The sequence below is a fragment of the Atheta coriaria genome, unplaced genomic scaffold, assembly GCF_025399875.1.
Source record: "Atheta coriaria isolate IRGN ID8LTWV9N9 unplaced genomic scaffold, Caltech_Dcor_3.1 hic_scaffold_6_pilon, whole genome shotgun sequence".
Lineage (NCBI taxonomy): Eukaryota > Metazoa > Arthropoda > Insecta > Coleoptera > Staphylinidae > Dalotia > Dalotia coriaria.
Genome location: NW_027045448.1, coordinates 6,845,274 through 6,864,803, shown reverse-complemented (window position 1 = coordinate 6,864,803; position 19,530 = coordinate 6,845,274). Strand labels below are relative to the sequence as shown.

At 40.3% G+C, this 19,530-nt stretch overlaps 1 protein-coding gene across 4 annotated transcripts in view; it reads right to left on the bottom strand.

Moving 5' to 3' along the window:
• The window catches only part of LOC135794145 (discoidin domain-containing receptor 2-like), a 95,584-nt gene that overhangs the window by 58,580 nt on the left and 17,474 nt on the right, over positions 1-19,530 (bottom strand). For 2 of the 4 annotated variants that reach the window (XM_065305312.1, XM_065305311.1), the window contains exon 1: positions 8,916-9,387. The exons of the other annotated variants lie outside the window; for them this stretch is intronic. In XM_065305312.1, the coding sequence (XP_065161384.1) occupies positions 8,916-9,072 (157 nt within the window). In that variant the 5' untranslated portion in view covers positions 9,073-9,387. Of the gene's footprint in view, positions 1-8,915; positions 9,388-19,530 lie in introns of those variants that run through there. 4 annotated transcript variants of the gene reach the window in all.

Sequence of the window (19,530 nt, the reverse complement as noted above, 5' to 3'; positions counted from 1 at the left end):
ACCCTCTTAGACTTTCTTGAATTTCGTCGAAGGCGTGAACGCTCCGACATAATTGAATGTGTGGATAATAGTTAATAGCGAACGCTTCAGCAATGCCAAAATGTGATCGAAGTTTCAACCCCTCTGTGTTACTAGCACATTTATAGTGTAAGCAGTACATTTTCGGTTGTGCAATCAAAAGAAAACAATAGAGTTCTATCACTACAAGAATTTTCCACGTATAAAAAACAAGGGAAGAAAAAAAAAAGAGAAAATTTTGTTTCAATCCGAATAAGGATTTATCACCTTTCCGGGTGTAATATTTGGGTCTGTAGGGGCGTGTGCAGTACGCACAAGGGGGTGCGTTACATGTAATAATAGTCAACCCTTAATTAATTTATTGCGTTTCATTTTCGCACTGCAAACGCATCGCTTTCAATCCGATGTGTCGTGTCACACTCTGGGAGACATAAACAGCGCCACCACCCTCGGAAAATTGAAACATTTTGGCGCAGGGCGGCTAGCATATTGTGATCCCTTTGTCCCGCTGTCTTGTCGTCATAAAACGCTAAAAGCGTGACGTCTCCGGCGCGTAAAGGGATAAATCTACATGCGGGAGTCTAAGGCAAGGGCGAAAAAAGTCATAATCTAATTCTTCCTGGGGGCTCCCCTTTCTGCATCTGATTCATGTCCGATGGCGGTAGGGCGAGATCTTTATCACCGCTTTTAATGTCATTAGATTCGCCGATAGCTATCCCCAGTGCCCCAGAACCCAAAAGAGGGATGATGATATTAATGCAATTAAAAATCATAAAGTGTTTTCTTAAATCTTCCATTTTACTAATTTAAAATATACATTTTTAATATTAGGTGCGTAAAATAAGAGTTTTGAGCACAAGTGCGTAAAATAATTTGTTTACACACTGAAAGTAATACCACCATAATTCGTAATTTATGCAATTTCAAAGAAAAATGTAAAGTTTGAAACACAAAATACATTTTAAGCCCTTTTCTAAAAAGCAGTTTGAGTTTTAGTTTACTACCCTCACACCGCAAAGACAAAGTACGCTACAAACAACTTCCTTTTGCTTAATTTTTCCTAGATGCTGGTTTTCTTCGCGGCGGAATTTATTTTCGTACAAAACGCGGCGAGTAACGTAATTAAAATTTTCCACGCAGGTCGAGGTGGAGACGGGCGCGTTCTCCGCTTTACATAACTACCCCTAGCAGCGCTTCTAATGTAAGACAACATTTTTCATTACAACTTGCAGCACAGCTCAGCTGCAAAACCCGAGAGTTGGAATTTAGTTGCAGCTTTAAGTTTCATTTTTTACAATTTACCATTCTACAACATGCATAAACTTTTTGTCAAAAATAAAACTCATGCGTCCCGCATTGTTGTTCAGACGGCAGCGGCGGCGGCGGGGGTGGTGCGCATTAGCTATAGCTTCGCTTTCCGAAAAGAGCGTTTTGGGTGATCGAACTTGATCCCTCGGCAAGGATCAAATGACTGTCGTCGCTAAAACCTCCCTCGAGTCGTGAAACCGTGCCGCATTGTTGTTACGTGAAAGAAAATCTTATATCTTCCTAAGCCGCGCGGCGACACAATGTCAGCACCCTCCGCCGGTAGACTCCACGGGGTTGAAATGTAATCAAGCGAGCCGCTGAACGCATTAAAATGCGAAATCTTTAAAAAATATTTTTTCATTTAAACCCAGCGGGTGCTCACGTTCCACAAAGCCGAAAGCAAAATAATTTCGCTCCAAACAAAAGGATTACACCAACCAGCCGAAAAACAGAGTTAATTAGTGTCCTAAACCGCTTTGCAGAAAACAGAAACAGAAGCATAAACTTAGATTTGACCAAAACAAGCAAATCACTTTACTGCAACTAATGATAAAAAAATTAAGCACATTAAATTAAGCTTTACGCTTCGGACTTTGCCAGCTAGTCAGCAGCCAGTTTTTTGCGCGTGCAACAATATAAATTGAAAGTTCAAATGTTGAAATGTTGAAAAGCGCAGCGTAAATTCACAACTCGCATTTGCAAGCCCCGACTCGACTTTGTGTTACATTAATTAGTTAGCTTGATGCATTCAAGAGAGGAGCGACGAGTCCTTCGAGAGAAACTTCTCGCGGGGCACCACCTTACCCCTATACCGCCCCCGCGCTCGTCTCGCTTGAGTTAAAAAGTTTTAATGACATCAGTTTGTGACTGGGCCCGAAGACTTTTTCGCCGTTGCACACGGTTAGCTTAAATAAATAATGCCATTGACTCACCCGACTTGCGCCCTTGCGCCATGGATATACAACAACACAGGAGGTGAAAAAATTATCTTTTTTACTAAATGTGAAAATAATGAACTTGCACAAAGTTAAAATGACAAAGTAAATTAATATTTACTCAGTAATACGAGCCGAAACAAGATTTTTTGCACTTTTGTGCAAAATATTAATAGTTTGCACATAGTCCTACTGAAAAACTTGTGTTATTTAAAAATTTCTATTTGTAACACCATGTTTTTTTACTTTGTACTTTATCGCGTCTTTTGTTATTGAACGAGGACTCGTGAAGGATGAGCCGTAGCGCCGTAATCCAGGGTGTACGTCCGGGCATGGCCAGTCGAACGCACGCTTCGCTGCTTGATTATTTACAAGTTTAATATTTAAAAAGAGCCAACGACTTTCCGAGTATCGACACTTTTTTTCGGCGCGCTCGCTTTTATTTCCACCCTCTCGAAGCTGATAACGCATTCAGGGCGCGCGCGGCGGCGTCCCGCTCGTGTTTATAACAAAATAACTCAAACTGGATAAAACAACAAAATACCATAACCTAACTGGTAACCTATTTACATACAGATTTTTATAGTATTTACTTTTTTATGTCAAGATATATAAAAAATTTCCCAGCTCGGAAATTTCGCGCTTTGTGACTTCCGGTTTTGGGGCGTTCGAGTGGATTTAGGTCATATCGCGCGCTGGATATAATCTATACGCGCTGCAGTCGAGTAATTTCGATATTACTTAATAAATAAGGGCAGTGGTGGGGGCAGCGGAGGCGGCAGAGTCGAGTCGCAGTCGAGAGAGTCGAGCTAAGTCGGCGGCCGGCGGGTAATAAGTTACGTTTAACTTTAATACGCCGACAGCCTTCATACACTCACTCTGCTGCTGCATTTCACGCTGGTTGCATGTTGCTGGGATGCTGCAGAGGGTGCGGAATGCATTTTGCCTGAGTTTACATGGTTTACGCGCAAGTTTTATCGCCATTTGAAAACTAACCTCACTTTAAGATTATCTAACCAAACTTCAACACGACTTAACGTAACTTTAAGCTAAGATTTGACTCAAATGTCTGTTAGGGAGATATGCTGGAATTTGCCTCCAAAAACAGCTTAAATTAATTATAAATCCGAAAGAAAAATTTATAGGAAAACTATTTATATTCGCAAGTATTAAATTAAAAAAAACTTTATAAAATTGCATAAATTAGAGCAATTTACGTGCTGAAAGTAGAAAAATCATATCAAATGACTATTTTCGTTTTAAATCAACTTAAAAAGAAAAATCAAAGACATTTCATGTTTATTAGATGAGAAATTAATGAAAATTCAGCTAAATTTTAAGAAGAAGAATTGAAAAATTTTATCATAACTTCCAAAGTTTAAGAAATTAAATATGTTTTGCTATTCCTACAAGTAAACTACCCCAAAAACCGACAAATAAATGATTTCCAATGGTTTACCTATACCTGTTAGATCCTAATTTGCAAAACCACGCAAAACCAAATAAATCAAATTGGGCTTGATTGGTACTCGAATTACATACGTTCCGTAGGTGTACGCACACGAATGTATTTTAATGTTATTAGATTTGAAGCAATCCTTTTATGCCGGCACGCACACGGCATATTTCGAACTAATAGCCGAGCCTAATGTGATAAAAGGCTCGGCGCGCCTCGACGTGTTGCGATTTTCCACCGCGGCCGCCGCCGCCCGACTGGACGCCGTCCGTGCCCGTAATATGAGTTATGTGCACGTGAGAACCCGACCAACCCGGGAAATCCGATCGATTCCTCCACGCTGGGCAGTAATCGAATAACGGCTAACATGTATCAACTACTGCTGCGATTAGGCTCGATTATCATCGGCCTTCTCGAATCCTTCGCGCACGAAAACACCGCAAAAATCTGCGCGAAAAATCACACAATACTAAACGCAGTCTTCGTTTTACGCTTTATTTTTATTCTGTTTTTCTGTTCTCACATGCGTGTGCGCTGGATACACTCCTACAGTCCCATGCCAGAGAGGTGAATGATAAAGAAAAAAACCGAACGCATTCAAAGCGATCCGGTTACACGGGCTTGAATCCGGTGTGCTCGCCTGCTCGACATGGCGCATTGTGAAAATTGTAAAACGCTCCGCATTAGTCGCTCGTCGCGCACTCGACTGCGGAATGGATTTTCATTCGGGGCGTTCGTTTTTTCGCGTGCGTTTTTTTCACTTCCCCGGAGCCGCCGCCGCCGCCCAGGTTGCCAAGCGCACACAGGCAAACGCATTATATTCAATCTGTCATCTCTCATTCCGTCATGCCGCACACAATTTCAATTACGATCCAATAGACCGCGTCGAGCGACGAGTGGTGGAAGTGTGCGCGCGCGGGGTCGGCGGCGAAGATATTCGTCGGTGCAAACAAGAAACGCGCGCGCGGAACGACACGGTAATGACGTTAATGAAGTCACCACTCGAATTTCAACGCAACTCGGAAATGAAAAACAAAAAGTAACTCAGGTTTTTCTCATTTTTTTCCATCCTCCGCGGAGCAGTAATTTAATAGTTGGTTTTAATTATAACTTACTTTTCATAAGCAAATCTATTGAAAACGAGGAAATTACACTGTTTCAAAAGATAAAAAATTAATTTCATCCATTTGCCAACCGATTGTTATCAAAATAATTAAAAAAATGCATCGCTTAAGATAAACCAATATTATAACAGGTCAGAGTAAATATGCAACCAAACATACGTCGCTGTTTAGAATAGCGTATAGTTCATAGTACATACAACATAGAATAAACTAAATTCAACGATGGTAAATTCAATTAATCTAAAGCAAATGACTAGAACGCGATGCACACACGCTGGTATTAAATAATTAAACACAAACGATGCGCAACAGCGCGCCATTTGCAAACCATTGCGAGCAATTAATTATGCATTGTCCGGCAAATACATAACGTTCAATATTTTAACGCTGGCGTACATTCGGCGCGCGTATATATCATAAGTGAATTAACCGTAATTAAAGCCTACAGCTTATAATTGTTGCGTAGCGTTCGTCAAAGAATGCGCCAACGCGTTTATCAGATTAATAACGCACAATATTTGCCGACTTGGACAGACAGGTATTTATTCGGGCGGCGGGTTAAATGTTTGCATTCGAAATTGAAGCCTACGAGAATGCGACTCGCTAATAATTAATTAATTAATAATAATTGTTATAATTCGGCCCGAGTGTCGCGGCCCCCGGACGTGAATTAGAACGGCTGAGGTCAATAAACAAAAATAATACATCAGCACGTAAAATTCGCGAGTAATTTAATTAGAATATGTGTGAGTATATGCGCGGGGCGCTCGTGTGGAAAATTTACAACGTGCGCGGGAAATGCGCCTGCATCATCAAATAAATGCACGCATTAAATATGCAAAAATTAATTAATTAATTAGCTTATGCATTATGAATACAATGCAACCAAATTAATCCCAAATAAATAACGAAATTAATTTTTATATTCAATATTATGTCGGCGAAAATAAATTGCATATAGTTTTAACACACCCGTAAAAAATACAAACAACGCGTATTAAAGTTTACTAAACGTTTAAACTGCTTTAGGATGCTATAAGAACGCGTTGATCGTCTGTTCATGGCACGATTCAATACGACTGTAGACAAGCAGCGCAAATTGGAAGAAAAAAGTCCTTCAAAACGCGCGCAAAGCAAGGAAAACTGAAGAAAACGCTGCGATAAGCAGCGCAGCACGAAGCGATGGTAAAGTAAATTTAATTACGCGCAAGTAATGACCAATAAAGTTTTAAAAACTCGTTAATCCGGCGCAAGATACGCAACGACACGAAACCGAACGAAATGAGCGAGTCATAATTTAAGCTTCCAGCGTTTAAATTGCACATTTCTGTAACGAAACAACGTTTACAGAGGTTAAAAGTAGACATTGACACAAATTGATGTGGTTTCCAGTGCGTATGTAAGTTTGGTTGCATACATTTAGGCGCTATGAAAGTTTAAATAATTAATAACTTTTTATTTAAAACTAATTTTTCAGAACTGTTAACTGGATAATGTAGATAATTTATTTGTTTATTTATTTTCTAAATTTGATTAATTTGCATGGAAAATTGGTTGAGATATGAATAGAATAAAGAAAAGTTATGAAAAAGTGAATAATGATAGTGATCCCCCAAAGAATTAATATCTCCCCAAAGCATAAAGTACTCTCTTTATGTCTTTACTCGAAGCACTTCTGCTAGTTTCGACACTCGTGCTGCAAGTTCTCGAGGGTTTGCCGATGTTTCGATGGGGTGTTTGTTTGTTTACGGGCTGTCTCTCGCCCGGCTCGTCTCGGATTACGCGCAGCGCGCTTGATTTTTTATTTCATTACGCCTCGCGCGCACTACTTACGTCGGTGTGTAACGAACCCTTTTTGTTAATGTCATCCCTCTCGCAAGGTTACACCGTGTCACGTCAAGTGCGCGTACGGAAGGGGTGCGAGTATTTGCGTATCGAATGAAACGCACCGAGAGATCATGAAGCTATGAACATGAACCCCCCGCGCGCGCATCCCTGGTGGCGCTGAGGGACGATACGAGGTTATGGCGCAAAAGGGGTAGGTAGGTATACTATCGTCGTTCATTATCATCCGGCTGCGTAATGTAATAAGACAAACAAACACGGCGTGCTCGGTATGCAGACAATTAACACCACCCCCCCATCAGACAAATAACCAAACCACCCCCGGGAACCCCCGGCTCAAAATTAACAGATATTGACTCATCTGTTATCATGTTATCATTATTATGAGTAATTTAAATAAATTTAATTTTATTCGCGTGCGAAACCGGCGTGTTTGTGTAGTTGTACGAATTGAAAGGGTTAAAAGGGTTGTTCAACACGAGCGTGGACAATATGTCGTCCATTGTGTGCCGCGAAGAGAAAAGCCATTCTTCACCGGCTCTATTTTTCTATGGCGTAAAAACAAAATTTGTTTTTTTTTTCGCTCTTAATTTATTTGTCCTGCATGTTTCTGCGCGCGTCCTTTTATCGCATACGCCTGGCTAGATGTCATTTACATGGAACGCGCGCCCGCGCATTGTTTTCGCACGTTTTTCGCACTCTGCAGCCGGTTGCATCGTTGCGTCCCACCTCAACCCCATCGTGGCGGTGTCTCTGTGTCTCCCGCATCTCGCGGCTTTCGTTCATTGCATTTTCGTTTTTGTCTATTGACCTTTTCCGCGTCCCGCGCCCGGTGCCGGCGATGGTTGTCTGTGCGAAAAAGCCGTACACTGATGATCCGCGCTGATGATGATGGCGCTATTGTTCCACCGCGGCGGGCGCCATTGTGCGCAACCCCCGGCCGCACATGCTAAAAGAACGCAAACAATCGCGAGCTCGCGCGCGCGCCCGGTTTGCTCTTTCTTCCGCGAGCGTTTTCGAGAACACGCGGAAAATCTCGGCGTTCAACGCAAAACACAATTTCGCCGGATTCTTCTCTTGTGTTCCAAACACGGTAGGATTGTTATTTCCAGCGATGATAATGCCTCATATTGTGCGTGATAATTATTTTAAATGCATTTGTTTTTGCGGATTTTTCCAAAACTCAAATAAAACCAAAACTACAATTTTTTATAGTTTTCAGATTATACCTCAGCTAATTATTAACCAATATCCACAAAAACTTGTTTATAAATGCACAATTTAATTATCTAATATTAACATAGAAAAATATTTCTTTTAAATAAAAAATTCACGTAGATTTTCAGACTCAAAGTTTTTTTTTGTCCGAAATGTAAAGGTCAATCTTTTTTGTGATTTTAATATAGGTCAGAAATAAATTTCGACATTTTAATTTGAGTTTTTGCATTTGAACAAACGCGCGGAAAGTTCCAGTTCGACTTTGCGAATTAAAATTACTTCTCCGCAAAGTTTTTCGCCGCCACAGCTCGGTAAAAACCAAAGGACGCTTGAAGGAGAAGAAGAAGGCGTTCAATCGAAGCGCTGAGGCGACCGAGTTAGTTACACGCTTGTATCCGGCGGCGTTCACCTGCCGCCACCACCACCGCTGGCACATGCCGCAAGACCGCGAACGGCGGCGCAGAAAGAGAAGCCGATCAGGCAACGCAGATTTATTTCCTTCGATTTTCAATTAGGTCTCAGCGCAAACTTTCGCACTCCTGCGGGCGCGAGAAAAATAGAAAACAGGGCGGTCGTGAGACACTTGAAGAGCATCGAGTACCTTCTCGTTTGAAGTTTGCGGCAAGAGCACAAACTCAATCTACTACACACACCCATACCAACATTTAAGTGAATCCTGTCTCGGTACAAAATAAATCCTAATTTTATTATTATTATTTTCTTTTAGTACTGCTATGGTATATAACAGAACGAAATGGAGTCGAGTGTTAAGTTAAGACCTGTTGCCGCGGACTAGTGTGTACAAATGTATGGTAATCCATGGTCGGCGGTTGTGGGCGGCATGCTGCGCCACCCCCAGCAACAGCGACAACTCTGTGTTAAAACCGACGTTACAACAACACCCGCCACCCCGCCCGGAAAGTCGTATATTTAATATCTTCCTTTACTACCAACCAAAATATTCTCTCCACAAAAAAATTTTTATTTACATACGAAATATTTGATATTTACCATATTCCTGTGTTGTGATTGATAGCGCGTCCGCAAAGGACATTGAGGTCGACATCGCCGCGATCACTATCCCAACACACAGCAACCACCAGCACAGCCCGAACATCGTACACATTTCAGTTTTCTTCTTGTTTCGGTTACTTGCGCGCACCTGCATCGCAATATCCAGTTATCACGCACACGCACGATATCAAACGTCTTTCGATCAAGGACACTACCGAACAATCCAAATCCACATCTTACACTACAGTTATTTACACACGCATTAATTTACGTTCATATTTGCAATAATATTATGTCCGTATTTGCAATAATTTTAATATGTTAATTGTTTAAATATTGTGACGCTGTACGAGTATGCACATGATGTCGGTTATCCTGCATGTACTCGTTTGTATCCTGCGATGGTGCACGATTGCAAGCGAAAATGTGTACGGCACGCGACACGCGAAAACGATGCTGGCACGACGAGCCACCGCGAACGACTAGTCCCACTCCGGCGCTCTTCGGCCGAGATCCGCAGCAGTGCCGCGCGCGCACGCGAAGAGCACGAGCGATAAGGCCGTGAGGCATCGAGGCAGCAGCGCGCCGGGCGCTTGCCGTGGACCGCAGAAACAACAATGTACAATGTACATGAAACACACCGTACAAATATTTACTATTTTTCAATTAGATAACGTAAATAACCAATACCTAATCATTTTAGTTCGAAAAAATGTGATAGTTTCTTTAAAACGACTCTAAATTTACTAATTTTTGTGATTTTGGCTGATTAACACTAAATTTATTCCTATACTTTGTAAAATATAATTTTTTTAAATTTTGAACACCCTGTATAATTTTACATTAAAATCTTTCAAGAATTAAACTTTCCACATTCGCCAAACAAAAGTTTGCGTTATTCTCCCACCGGTTTCCTTCTGTTTTCTTAGATTTTCCCTTGCTGCGTGCTTTCCACTCTCGTCCTCCCGCAGCCAACAGCGGCGGCGGCGCGCAAAGACCCCCCGGTGCGGTACTCGATCTTTATTTGATTATATTAGGTGCTTTATCATTATCAGCGTCTAATAGTTTACGGACTACCAAGATATATTGTATCGAGACCACGCTCGCCGCCTCCAGCCGCCGCCCCCATCGCGCCTGCCGTCTGCTGCCGTCATCAAACACAACGCACGTCGCGCGACGACAGCCCTCCTCTCGCACAAAACTCATAGAAAGTAAGAGTCGAAAACTCGCACACGCACCGGAAACAAAACGCAGGCGGCAGGCAGGAGCACCGTTGAAACAGCAGGAGTACACACACAAAGCGGAGGCGAAATGTAAAGAAAGGCACACTGCCTGTCCGTCCCGAGGGAAATTCGATGAAAGCGATTGTCAAATTGGAAAAATAACTTTCCTTGCACACACCGCGTGATTAATCGTTGATAATTAATGTTGTGTCGTTAATAACCAAACTCAATGACTGTAACTTAACCTCAAACAAATTCGCGAATTGCGACTTCATTTACCGACAGATGCACAGAGAGAAAAGAATAATATTTGAATTTAATTCCGACGTATTTTTATTATTTTCTCATCACGCTGGCACAACACACGCCATCTTGGCGCGCTTTGTGACACTCTGCATAAACAGGTTTTTATTTAATTTACTTTCCAGCGGCACAGCAAATTATAGATGTTGCTAAATGTATACCGAAAACTTTCGACCGGGGCGTTTTGTTGAAATCAATTAGCTTGTTTGTTGTGACGCCGTTTTTACCGATTTCCGCTTGCGGCCAGTTACGAAATGCGAACTTTTTGCCGGCCCGGCGGATTCAAGCCAAACCCAACACAAGTGCAATCGCAAGAAATTCGGTGCCATGCCGGACCAGACCTTCTTTTTTCCCTCGCAACTACACCCAACGAGAGTTAAAATTTACGTCCACAAACCGGAAAACCGGAAGTCACATTCAATACACACTCGCATTACCAAATTTCGTTGATATGAATAGAAGTTTAAAGTTTTCATTGAAGGTATCCGCGGTTCCATGACACGCTTTTGCAAATTTCGGCCGAGGCTTGCGTTAGCACGCCTCAGTATGTACCCGAACGTACGTCAATTGTCGAATTTAGTTATTAAGTTATATTGTAAAGGAGCTACTGTTTGCGAGTGTACACATTGTGGTCGTAAAGTCACTCATATGATTCGCGCACACGTACAATATGTCGCGTGGCCCGTCGTATTGTGCGACACTCACCCCATGTGTACTTGGGGGTGTGGGTGAGCTAGCGGCGTGTCGGAGCGTGCGATGCGGATACAAAATGGGCCAATAAAACATCGAAATCAATTAGACGTAACGCGCGTCACAGAAAAAGTACATGTACACATATTATGAGATAAACATAACCTTAATTCTTATTTTTTCATCCGGTGAGAGCACTTTTATCTAGATATACTTAAGATATACTTAAGTAAGCGTTGTGAGAGTTTTAGTTTCTTCAAGGAGCAACAATCACGTATTATTAGTGATTACAAGATTATTACTGCATCTCCGCAGGTGAATATAGTCCAGACATGTAAAATAAATTTATACAAAATGTAGGTACACACAATGTTTTTGCGTCTGTGAAAGAAATTTTTCTTAGTTTTTTGATTTAAAAATTTTGTTTTAATATTTTTGAGTAAAAAATATTATTTCTGGATGTTAAGCACTCGTTGAGATCTTATTATTTTAGTATGGCTTGAGTATAGTAGCAGTATCCGTTGGAATCGCTATAGCAACTTAATGAGAGCGCCGCCGATTACGATTATACAGCAAACGGGCCCCGGGTTGCCGCGCGACCGATCAGCCGAAACCCATAACCGTGGCCGATGCCTATCAGCACCTTTCGACTTATAGCGCGTCTTAGGTAAAATGCCAATTATCTCACGATGATGTAAACGCGCCTGCGCCTGCGTGAGCGTAGTAAGCTAGACGTCGAGCGTGTAATCTGGACGTAATTCCCTCATGAGCGATTACAAAACACACATTCAGACACACTGCACACGAAAGCTCTATTTGTATCTAGTAAGTATATAGTTATACAGTGTAAAAGCATCGCGCTGCGCGCTGCGCTCGCTTTGATGTGTTATTAATGCGAAGAAAGCGTGTTGAATCGAACGATTTCAAGCGTCAATGACGATTAGCCACTTAGCGCTGCAAAGTGATCAAAGTTTTTCGCTTTTCTGAAAGCTACGGCAACGGTGAATGTAGTTAATGTGCGCGCATAAACAAGCGGCACTAAAATGTGCTAATTGCTCAGCGGAAAACAACGCGCCCGGAGATGTGCTTGAAGCCGGGGTGTAATCTGCATTACGTTGCATTAAAAATGCACGCCCTCACCTTTAGTTTTCGGGCGCGCGCGGTGCGCACGAAAGTGCCGCTAATGTCTTAGCGTCAGCGGCAACCCGCTCCCGGCCGGGGCTGAATTATTCATTCAAATTTATTGAGAGATGCACACGCGGCTGCACCCTGAATTGTACTTAAGTCATAAACCAACCAACCCCCAAAACGCCCGCAACGAGCCGATTCACACCGATCGTAAATTACACCGTGAATATACCAGACTGTTATAGAATATGAATGAACACGATCTACAACCGCCCATATCTAACAGTTTAGTTTATTGCTGCAGCTAGATATTAACAATAAAATATTTTTGAGGCTGGATCTAATTGAAAAATCGACAAAATGTGGTCTTTACATAAACGAATTTAAAACAATTAAGTAATTAATTTCCATTAATGTTGAATGTTTGCTTTTTTTCGCTTCGGCTCTCTGGTCCACGGCGAGTCTCGCTCGTCTCGTTTTGTTTGCCTTTTAGCCGATTACGAATTTCCATTAACGGCCACACTGCGCATCCCAAACTGTTTCGAACCGGAAAAATGTGCTTTTTACGCGGCGCGCGTACGTTGTGCACATTTTGAAGGACTGCGATGCACGCAAAGGACGATATTTTGTTCTTTTCGCAAAGAATCTACCCGGAAGGCATGATTATAAATATAATTTATGTTTTTTTTTTTCTCTCTTCCCTGAGCTCTTCAATTTTTTTCCTGCGTGCATCGAATTTGTTTTTTATTCATTAACCGAATGAAGAGCGGTTTTCAAAGAAAAAGTGCTTCGGGACATACTTATACACGTTATTTAGGTTTTCATTTGTTGCAAAAAAAAAATATAATCAAAATAAACAAAGAATATTTTTATAAATTTTTTGTGCCCAAAAATCAACAGAAAATAAAAAATTTAGATTTTCGCCTGTTTCATGTTTCATTTTTGGCCGCTGTCTGCGCTCACGTCCCACGGGACACTTATTCTTTATTCTCATGGAAAGTGAAAGGGACCATTAAAACGCCGCTCACAGTGTGCACCGATGACGAAACCCTCACGCCATGTTCCAGCGGGGGATGGAAAAAGTCACCCGCTTCGCATGCTTTTCATCTCGTTTGATTGACAATCATTAATAAATGCGAGCGGGCAGTAAGTGAAGACACGAGCGAAGACGCGACGCAAAGTCCTAAATCGTGATGGCAAACATCCATTAGAGCTGCGGATTAAAATCGAGTGCGCTTCAAACTGTCGCTTCGCATTTAGTCTACCCGCCATACATTAACACATACACAAATTTGAAATTGCATGCTGGAAAATGTAAAATGTGTTGCCTAGCTTAATCCTCTTCTTAAAAACCGCCAGAGCATAAAACTCAGCAGAAAAGATATTAAAATATATTCGAAGAGATCAGAGGTGATTGTGTGTGGTCAAGTGTAAAGTTTTGATAGCAAGCAAACACCTTCGGCCTATCGTTGTAATTAATTTCGCACGAAACAATACGCAGAGCAAACAACAACACAACAACAACCGATGAGGTCCCGCACGCGAGTCGAAGCACTCCGCCTGATCGCAATCGGATCCTTCCTGCATGGCGACATAGGGGCTATTCGCTTGCCTACTATTAGCTGCATCTAACCGGAAACCTGTGCGGAGGTGAAGAGCCTAAACCCTCTAAACGATAATCAATTATTTCGCTTATCGCTTTGTTGTTTTGTTATTCCGCTTTAGTGATAATGTTTTGTGCTCTAAATAGACCTTGATCTTTTATATAAGTAAATTATCTACAAATTAATCTAATCATTAGCATTTTAAATAAAATCATTACAAAGTCAAACATGAATTAATCAAAATAATGGACGATATTTAATTAATATTTAGAAAAATAAACGTAATTTCAATGTTTGTGCCTTCAAATGACCATAAACATACCCAAAATAAGCTAAAATATAAAAAAATTATAATAAAAAACTAGTTACAATTTTTTTAAGAACACTTCAATGAATTATCAAGTTAAAAGCTCTAAAATGTTGATTACTAAAATAAATCCGCTATTACCAGTCTAATAAAATATAATATAATATCAAAAATTATAAAAGAAAAAAATTATATATTTGAATCATTCCAATTCGCATCACTAAACAAAATGCATTTATAGATGAACAGGTCGAAGTTCCCAGACCAGCTAATATAAAAATGCAATAAAAAACTGCATCAATAAAATATTTATTTTAATATTGCAGTTTAATTAATATGCATTACAAATTAATACCATATTGTTAATAAATATATGCCCAGATATTTAATTTAGTTTTATATTCAAATCAAAATTGAAAACTTTATAAATGAAATAATACCAACCGCAAAACAAGATTGCGTAGCGTTGCGTCGTGCGCTGTCTGAAAAAGTTAGCGCAAAATTTTAATTTCATCTTAATTTAAGCCACCCTGTCGCGCCATCCAGCGACGTAATGTTGAATAATCGTGCTAATGTTAAAAGTTAAGTTTCAAGATTAACTTGTCGCGAATTAATATGGATTTATGCTCGTACTTTGCGCATTCCGCGCGTACACGCCACACGCGCCCATGCATTATTTCGCACGTCGTTTCTTCGCGCACTTTACTGTAGATATACTACACAACGGACGGACCGTATTCGTTTATTTTTAATAATCGCAGCACATCCCGTGCACAAAAACGTAATTATCGTTTGAACGTTTTTCATTTAAAATTCATTACGGACGCTGCGCGCATAATTTGATCTTAAGGCATGCTCTGCATGAACTGAACTTGTTTGCTGCAGCCGACATTGCATTGAAATAAAGCTCGCAAGCTTTCATCATCACTCGCCCGATCATAAATATTCGCGTCGACACGTGCAAGCAAATTAAAATGTTCATTAGTTTAGTTTTTCTAATATTTTGTTATTTATTGACTCTGAGATTTTAATTCTTGAATTTATTATTTATTTTCTAAGGTAAGAAAAAATTTAATAATCAGAAAATACGGAATTTACAAATTAATTTAATTTTTTTGATAAAAGTATATTAATATAATGTTTAACAAAATATTATTAAAGTTTGTATAAAGTTTGCCGGAGCGTTTGGCAGATATTCGAATTAAAATAAAAAAGTTTAACCGAAAAATTTTTAATTAAAACTTAGCCAATACACATTTTTGTGCTGCTTTATTTTTTCATATCGTGTTTGATGTGACATGTTAATATGAACATAACCGAATTTAGTTTAGATGAAAGTTCAAATATGTGGATGTTCGCGAGAGTTGCGGTGCGGGCAATCCGGTTAATCCGCAACTAGCGTTTACGCGGCATTAGCATGTTTGTGTAATTACCTCTAATACACATTAGAATACAATACGGTGCACACACGGTGCGCGCCCCATTCGCAGGATTGGGATGTCGAGTGGAGTGGTGAGTAGTATAGAGTATAGCCGCACGTCGATTGCCACCCACTTCCATTTCCATCCGGCGCTTTCGACGCACGACGGATATTTAATAAAATATCGATTTGCCTGACACCGCCACACGGGCAATCGGCGTCGCGCGGCGCCATTGATGGACGTGCCATATTGTTTCGCGGCTTTGGACGGCGACCGTCAGCGAACCGTTGTTGTTGCCAAATATTGTATTGTATTTACACACGCAGCTTAAGCTTGAATAATTTTCCTTTGTTTCGCGTGCTACAGATAATTTGATATCAAAATATTAGGTTTCGGATACATTGTTGATAATGTTATTATCTAAACTTTCCATTATTTTATTCTCCCTGGCACACTTCCCCAACAAATGATCAATAAACATTAATTTTTAACTTAATTTCCTGATAAAAATACAATTTTATTTCTATTTTTCAATTTCTATAAATTATTTATTCATTGTGACCTCGCCTATAAATAAAAATATTTATTTTTCGTGCTCTTCGTTTGCGACTAAGTTTTTAAAAGGTTTTAATTTACATTACTGAAATGTTTTCCTAGTTAGTTTTTATTCTTCATTAAATATTTTCCAACCGTCGCGACAATACGACACGAAACAGGAAAAGCTCCGACTAGTGACGCAACAACGAGACTAATTTAGCAACCAATTCCAGGACAACGTCAACTTGTCTTGTTTAAAAGTGCGCGCATCTTTGTGCGACACGCAAATTAGTGCCCACCGCGCGCCGCCGCCGCCTCCACCGCTTCCGCAACAAGCAAGAGGGGTGGAAAAAGTAGCAAAGTAAGAAAGTACTAAAGACTAAACGAATCAAATTCATCATCGTTATCCCTTATTATCCTCGAGATTATTATGAGTTTACGAATGAGCAAACTCACGCCTGACGTTTTCACAGATGAGAGTTTCTTTCGCAGAAATTAGCGAATAAATAATGTCGAAAACGCAAAAAAATAGCAGCAAGTAGCGGAATTAGAAAAAGGCATGCATATTGTATGATGTTTTGTAAAATGGCCGACGTTCAGGGCCGCGCTCTTAAGTTGGAGTTAATTAATCAAGGTATGGCCGCAGCACCGTGTACGGTGCCACCGCAAATATTTCATTCCGTTTTCCATCTTTTCCCGGCCACAGCTTCATTTTCCATCATTTTCACCAGCGTGCGCGGTTGCCGCCTTCCGGGTTTCTTGTTTCTGTTTTATTTCACAGCGCGTGGGTTCCCTCTACCTGCTCCTCTCTCCTATTTTTTTCTTTTTGGTACAGTTCGGGGCCGGGTTGCGTCGGCAATTTTTTCCCTGTCTTTCATTAATATCGCATTTACGTGTGTGCGCACCATGCGAGCACATAAATCTCAATAGACAAATGTGGGTTACGGCTACGTTTGCAGACCCGGCACTAAATTTTCATTCTTGAGACACACTATACCATACGCGCGACATACACAACATAACCTAACGCAACTCAACATAACCAAACTTATATTATCTGCGTTTTGCTTCTATAGAAGACACTTAAGTACTACCTATGGTTTAAATTGTGTTGTGTTCTGATATTAATAATGTGACTTGAGACAACTTGAGGTCATGTTGTTGAAGCATGACGTTTAGTAATTAAATCACTCGAAAATCCAGCAAGCGCATATTGAACGCTTCGAGCTTCGAGGGCTCATATCCATCTTGACGAGGCACATTCTGACACTTGACTCACGGCAACGATCCGCTGCTTCATCGCGCTATTGTTATGCCAATTGACGGTTAATACATTCATGACGTTGCAATTTCACGCAACACACCAAATAAATTTCGGTGTAGCCACACTGTATAAATAGCAGTTTCCGGTTTAAGGCTATAGGCGAACGGGAGCAGTTGTTTGTGCCTTGGTGTGGTCAAAGTTAGAGTTAGAGTTTGAAGGTGGCCGAATGGAGATTCATGCAATATGAAAACTGCTGGGAGGTGGCAGTCGTAGTGGTGGTGGTGCACACACTTCAACATGCATAATAGATGATCGGCTAACATGCCGGTCTGACCGCCACCCGTACCGGGAATACTTTTAACGAAGCTGCGCACTGCTCCGATCCGAAACGTTCGAAAATTCGGCCGGCTCTCAGCAAAATGAAGACGTAAGCACCTGAACCGGATAAAAAAAACTACAACCCGAACCGTAAATTACAAACTATACTTCACCAAAAAAACGTAGACCGGAAACACTACTTATAATATATTCAAACTAATGAAATATTTAGTACAAAAGCGTAAAAATGGGTTTTTTAGTGAAATTTTAGCAAACATTTTGCTTCAAAACATTTTTTCATTATTTAAACTAAATTTTATGCATTTATTTATAATAAAAATGAAAATTTTTATAATTTTGATAAAGTGGAAAGTGGAAATGACTGTAGAAAACACAAGTAGACGCGCCCGACACGAAAATGTTTGTCAAGCTATACAGAATCGTTGAAGAGTGTTCAAGTCTTCAAACGTTTTGTTTAATTTAGACAATTTAATTAAATATTTCACTTGTCTTTGTATTGTTGGCGGCGTGCACGCACAGTGGAGTTATTTTGTGCGTGCACAAAACAGACTCTCAAAGATGTCTAATGAGTCCGCCATTGTTCCACACGGAGTATCATCAATCTGTTGTGTTATTATACATCAACAATGAAATAAATTTTCCATAACATCAAGAATATAAAATTACCATCATTAAATTTTGTGGCTGTTAAAACTTTTCGGCGTGTAGACTTAAATAGGCGACTTAAACTTCAAAAACAAAAATATTCCGCAAGTAAAAAATTATTTTTGTATATTTTGAAAGTAGGTACGCGTCTACCAAGATTAAATTTAAGTGTGTATAATTATAATTTGAATAAATAATATCGAAATTATTGAATATTTGGGTCTCAAAGGAAACAAATCTGTATTTCGATGTTGTTCCGTACGAATTCAGTAAATATTACAGGAAATCGCTGCACGAGCCCGTGACGGTGATAAACGTAACAATAAGTTTTCCGTTTTATTCTCATATTTCTCCGAATCGCCAGCCGCTCGCCGATGAAAAGCAATTTATTGCGATGTGAGCGCAGTGGGCACTGATCAAAAGGAGTTGGCGATGATCGCATTCGTTTTTCGATTGCGTCCGCCATTGTCATCGCTAAGTACATATTAAATTCCACAATGTGTTTGTTTGTTTGTTGTATTCTTATAATACAACAAAAAAAACATAACAGAATGCGCACAAAATATAATAAATTGATGATACTCGTACGTAATTTAAATAATGTCGCCAGCAGAGCGGCGCGAAATGAGAACGAAGCCATAAACATCTGGTTATGTTTTATTTCTCGCTCGATATCGATACGTTTATTTAATGTTTGTTTGTTTTATTTGTTTTATTTGTTTCTGCGCGTGTTTGCGTAAAGTCTGAGTGCGCCCGACGCTGGTGGTGGTGATGGTGGCGCATTTCGCATTCGGCGACGCGCAAAGCTGCGCGAAAAAGGTGGAGGCGCTTATGAATAAATGAAGAACGCGAAACGAACGCGCGTCTACGTTCGTTTTTATTGTAAATTGGCTCGCCGTTATGCAGTTATAAGATGCCGGGCTCGCTTTAAATATACTTTGGAATAAACTCAAAGTGGAAAGTGGAAAGCCTACATGAGCGAGAAGCGAAAAATACAATTTAAATTTACACAATATTTTGCACATCGCCACAATTTAAATCACATTGTTTCACCACCAGCACCAACAACCCCTAAAAATATTTTCCGCTGACGCTTTGGGAATTATGCCCGGAAAAATCGTAATTAAACTACTCATTGTCGTGGCGCCGAC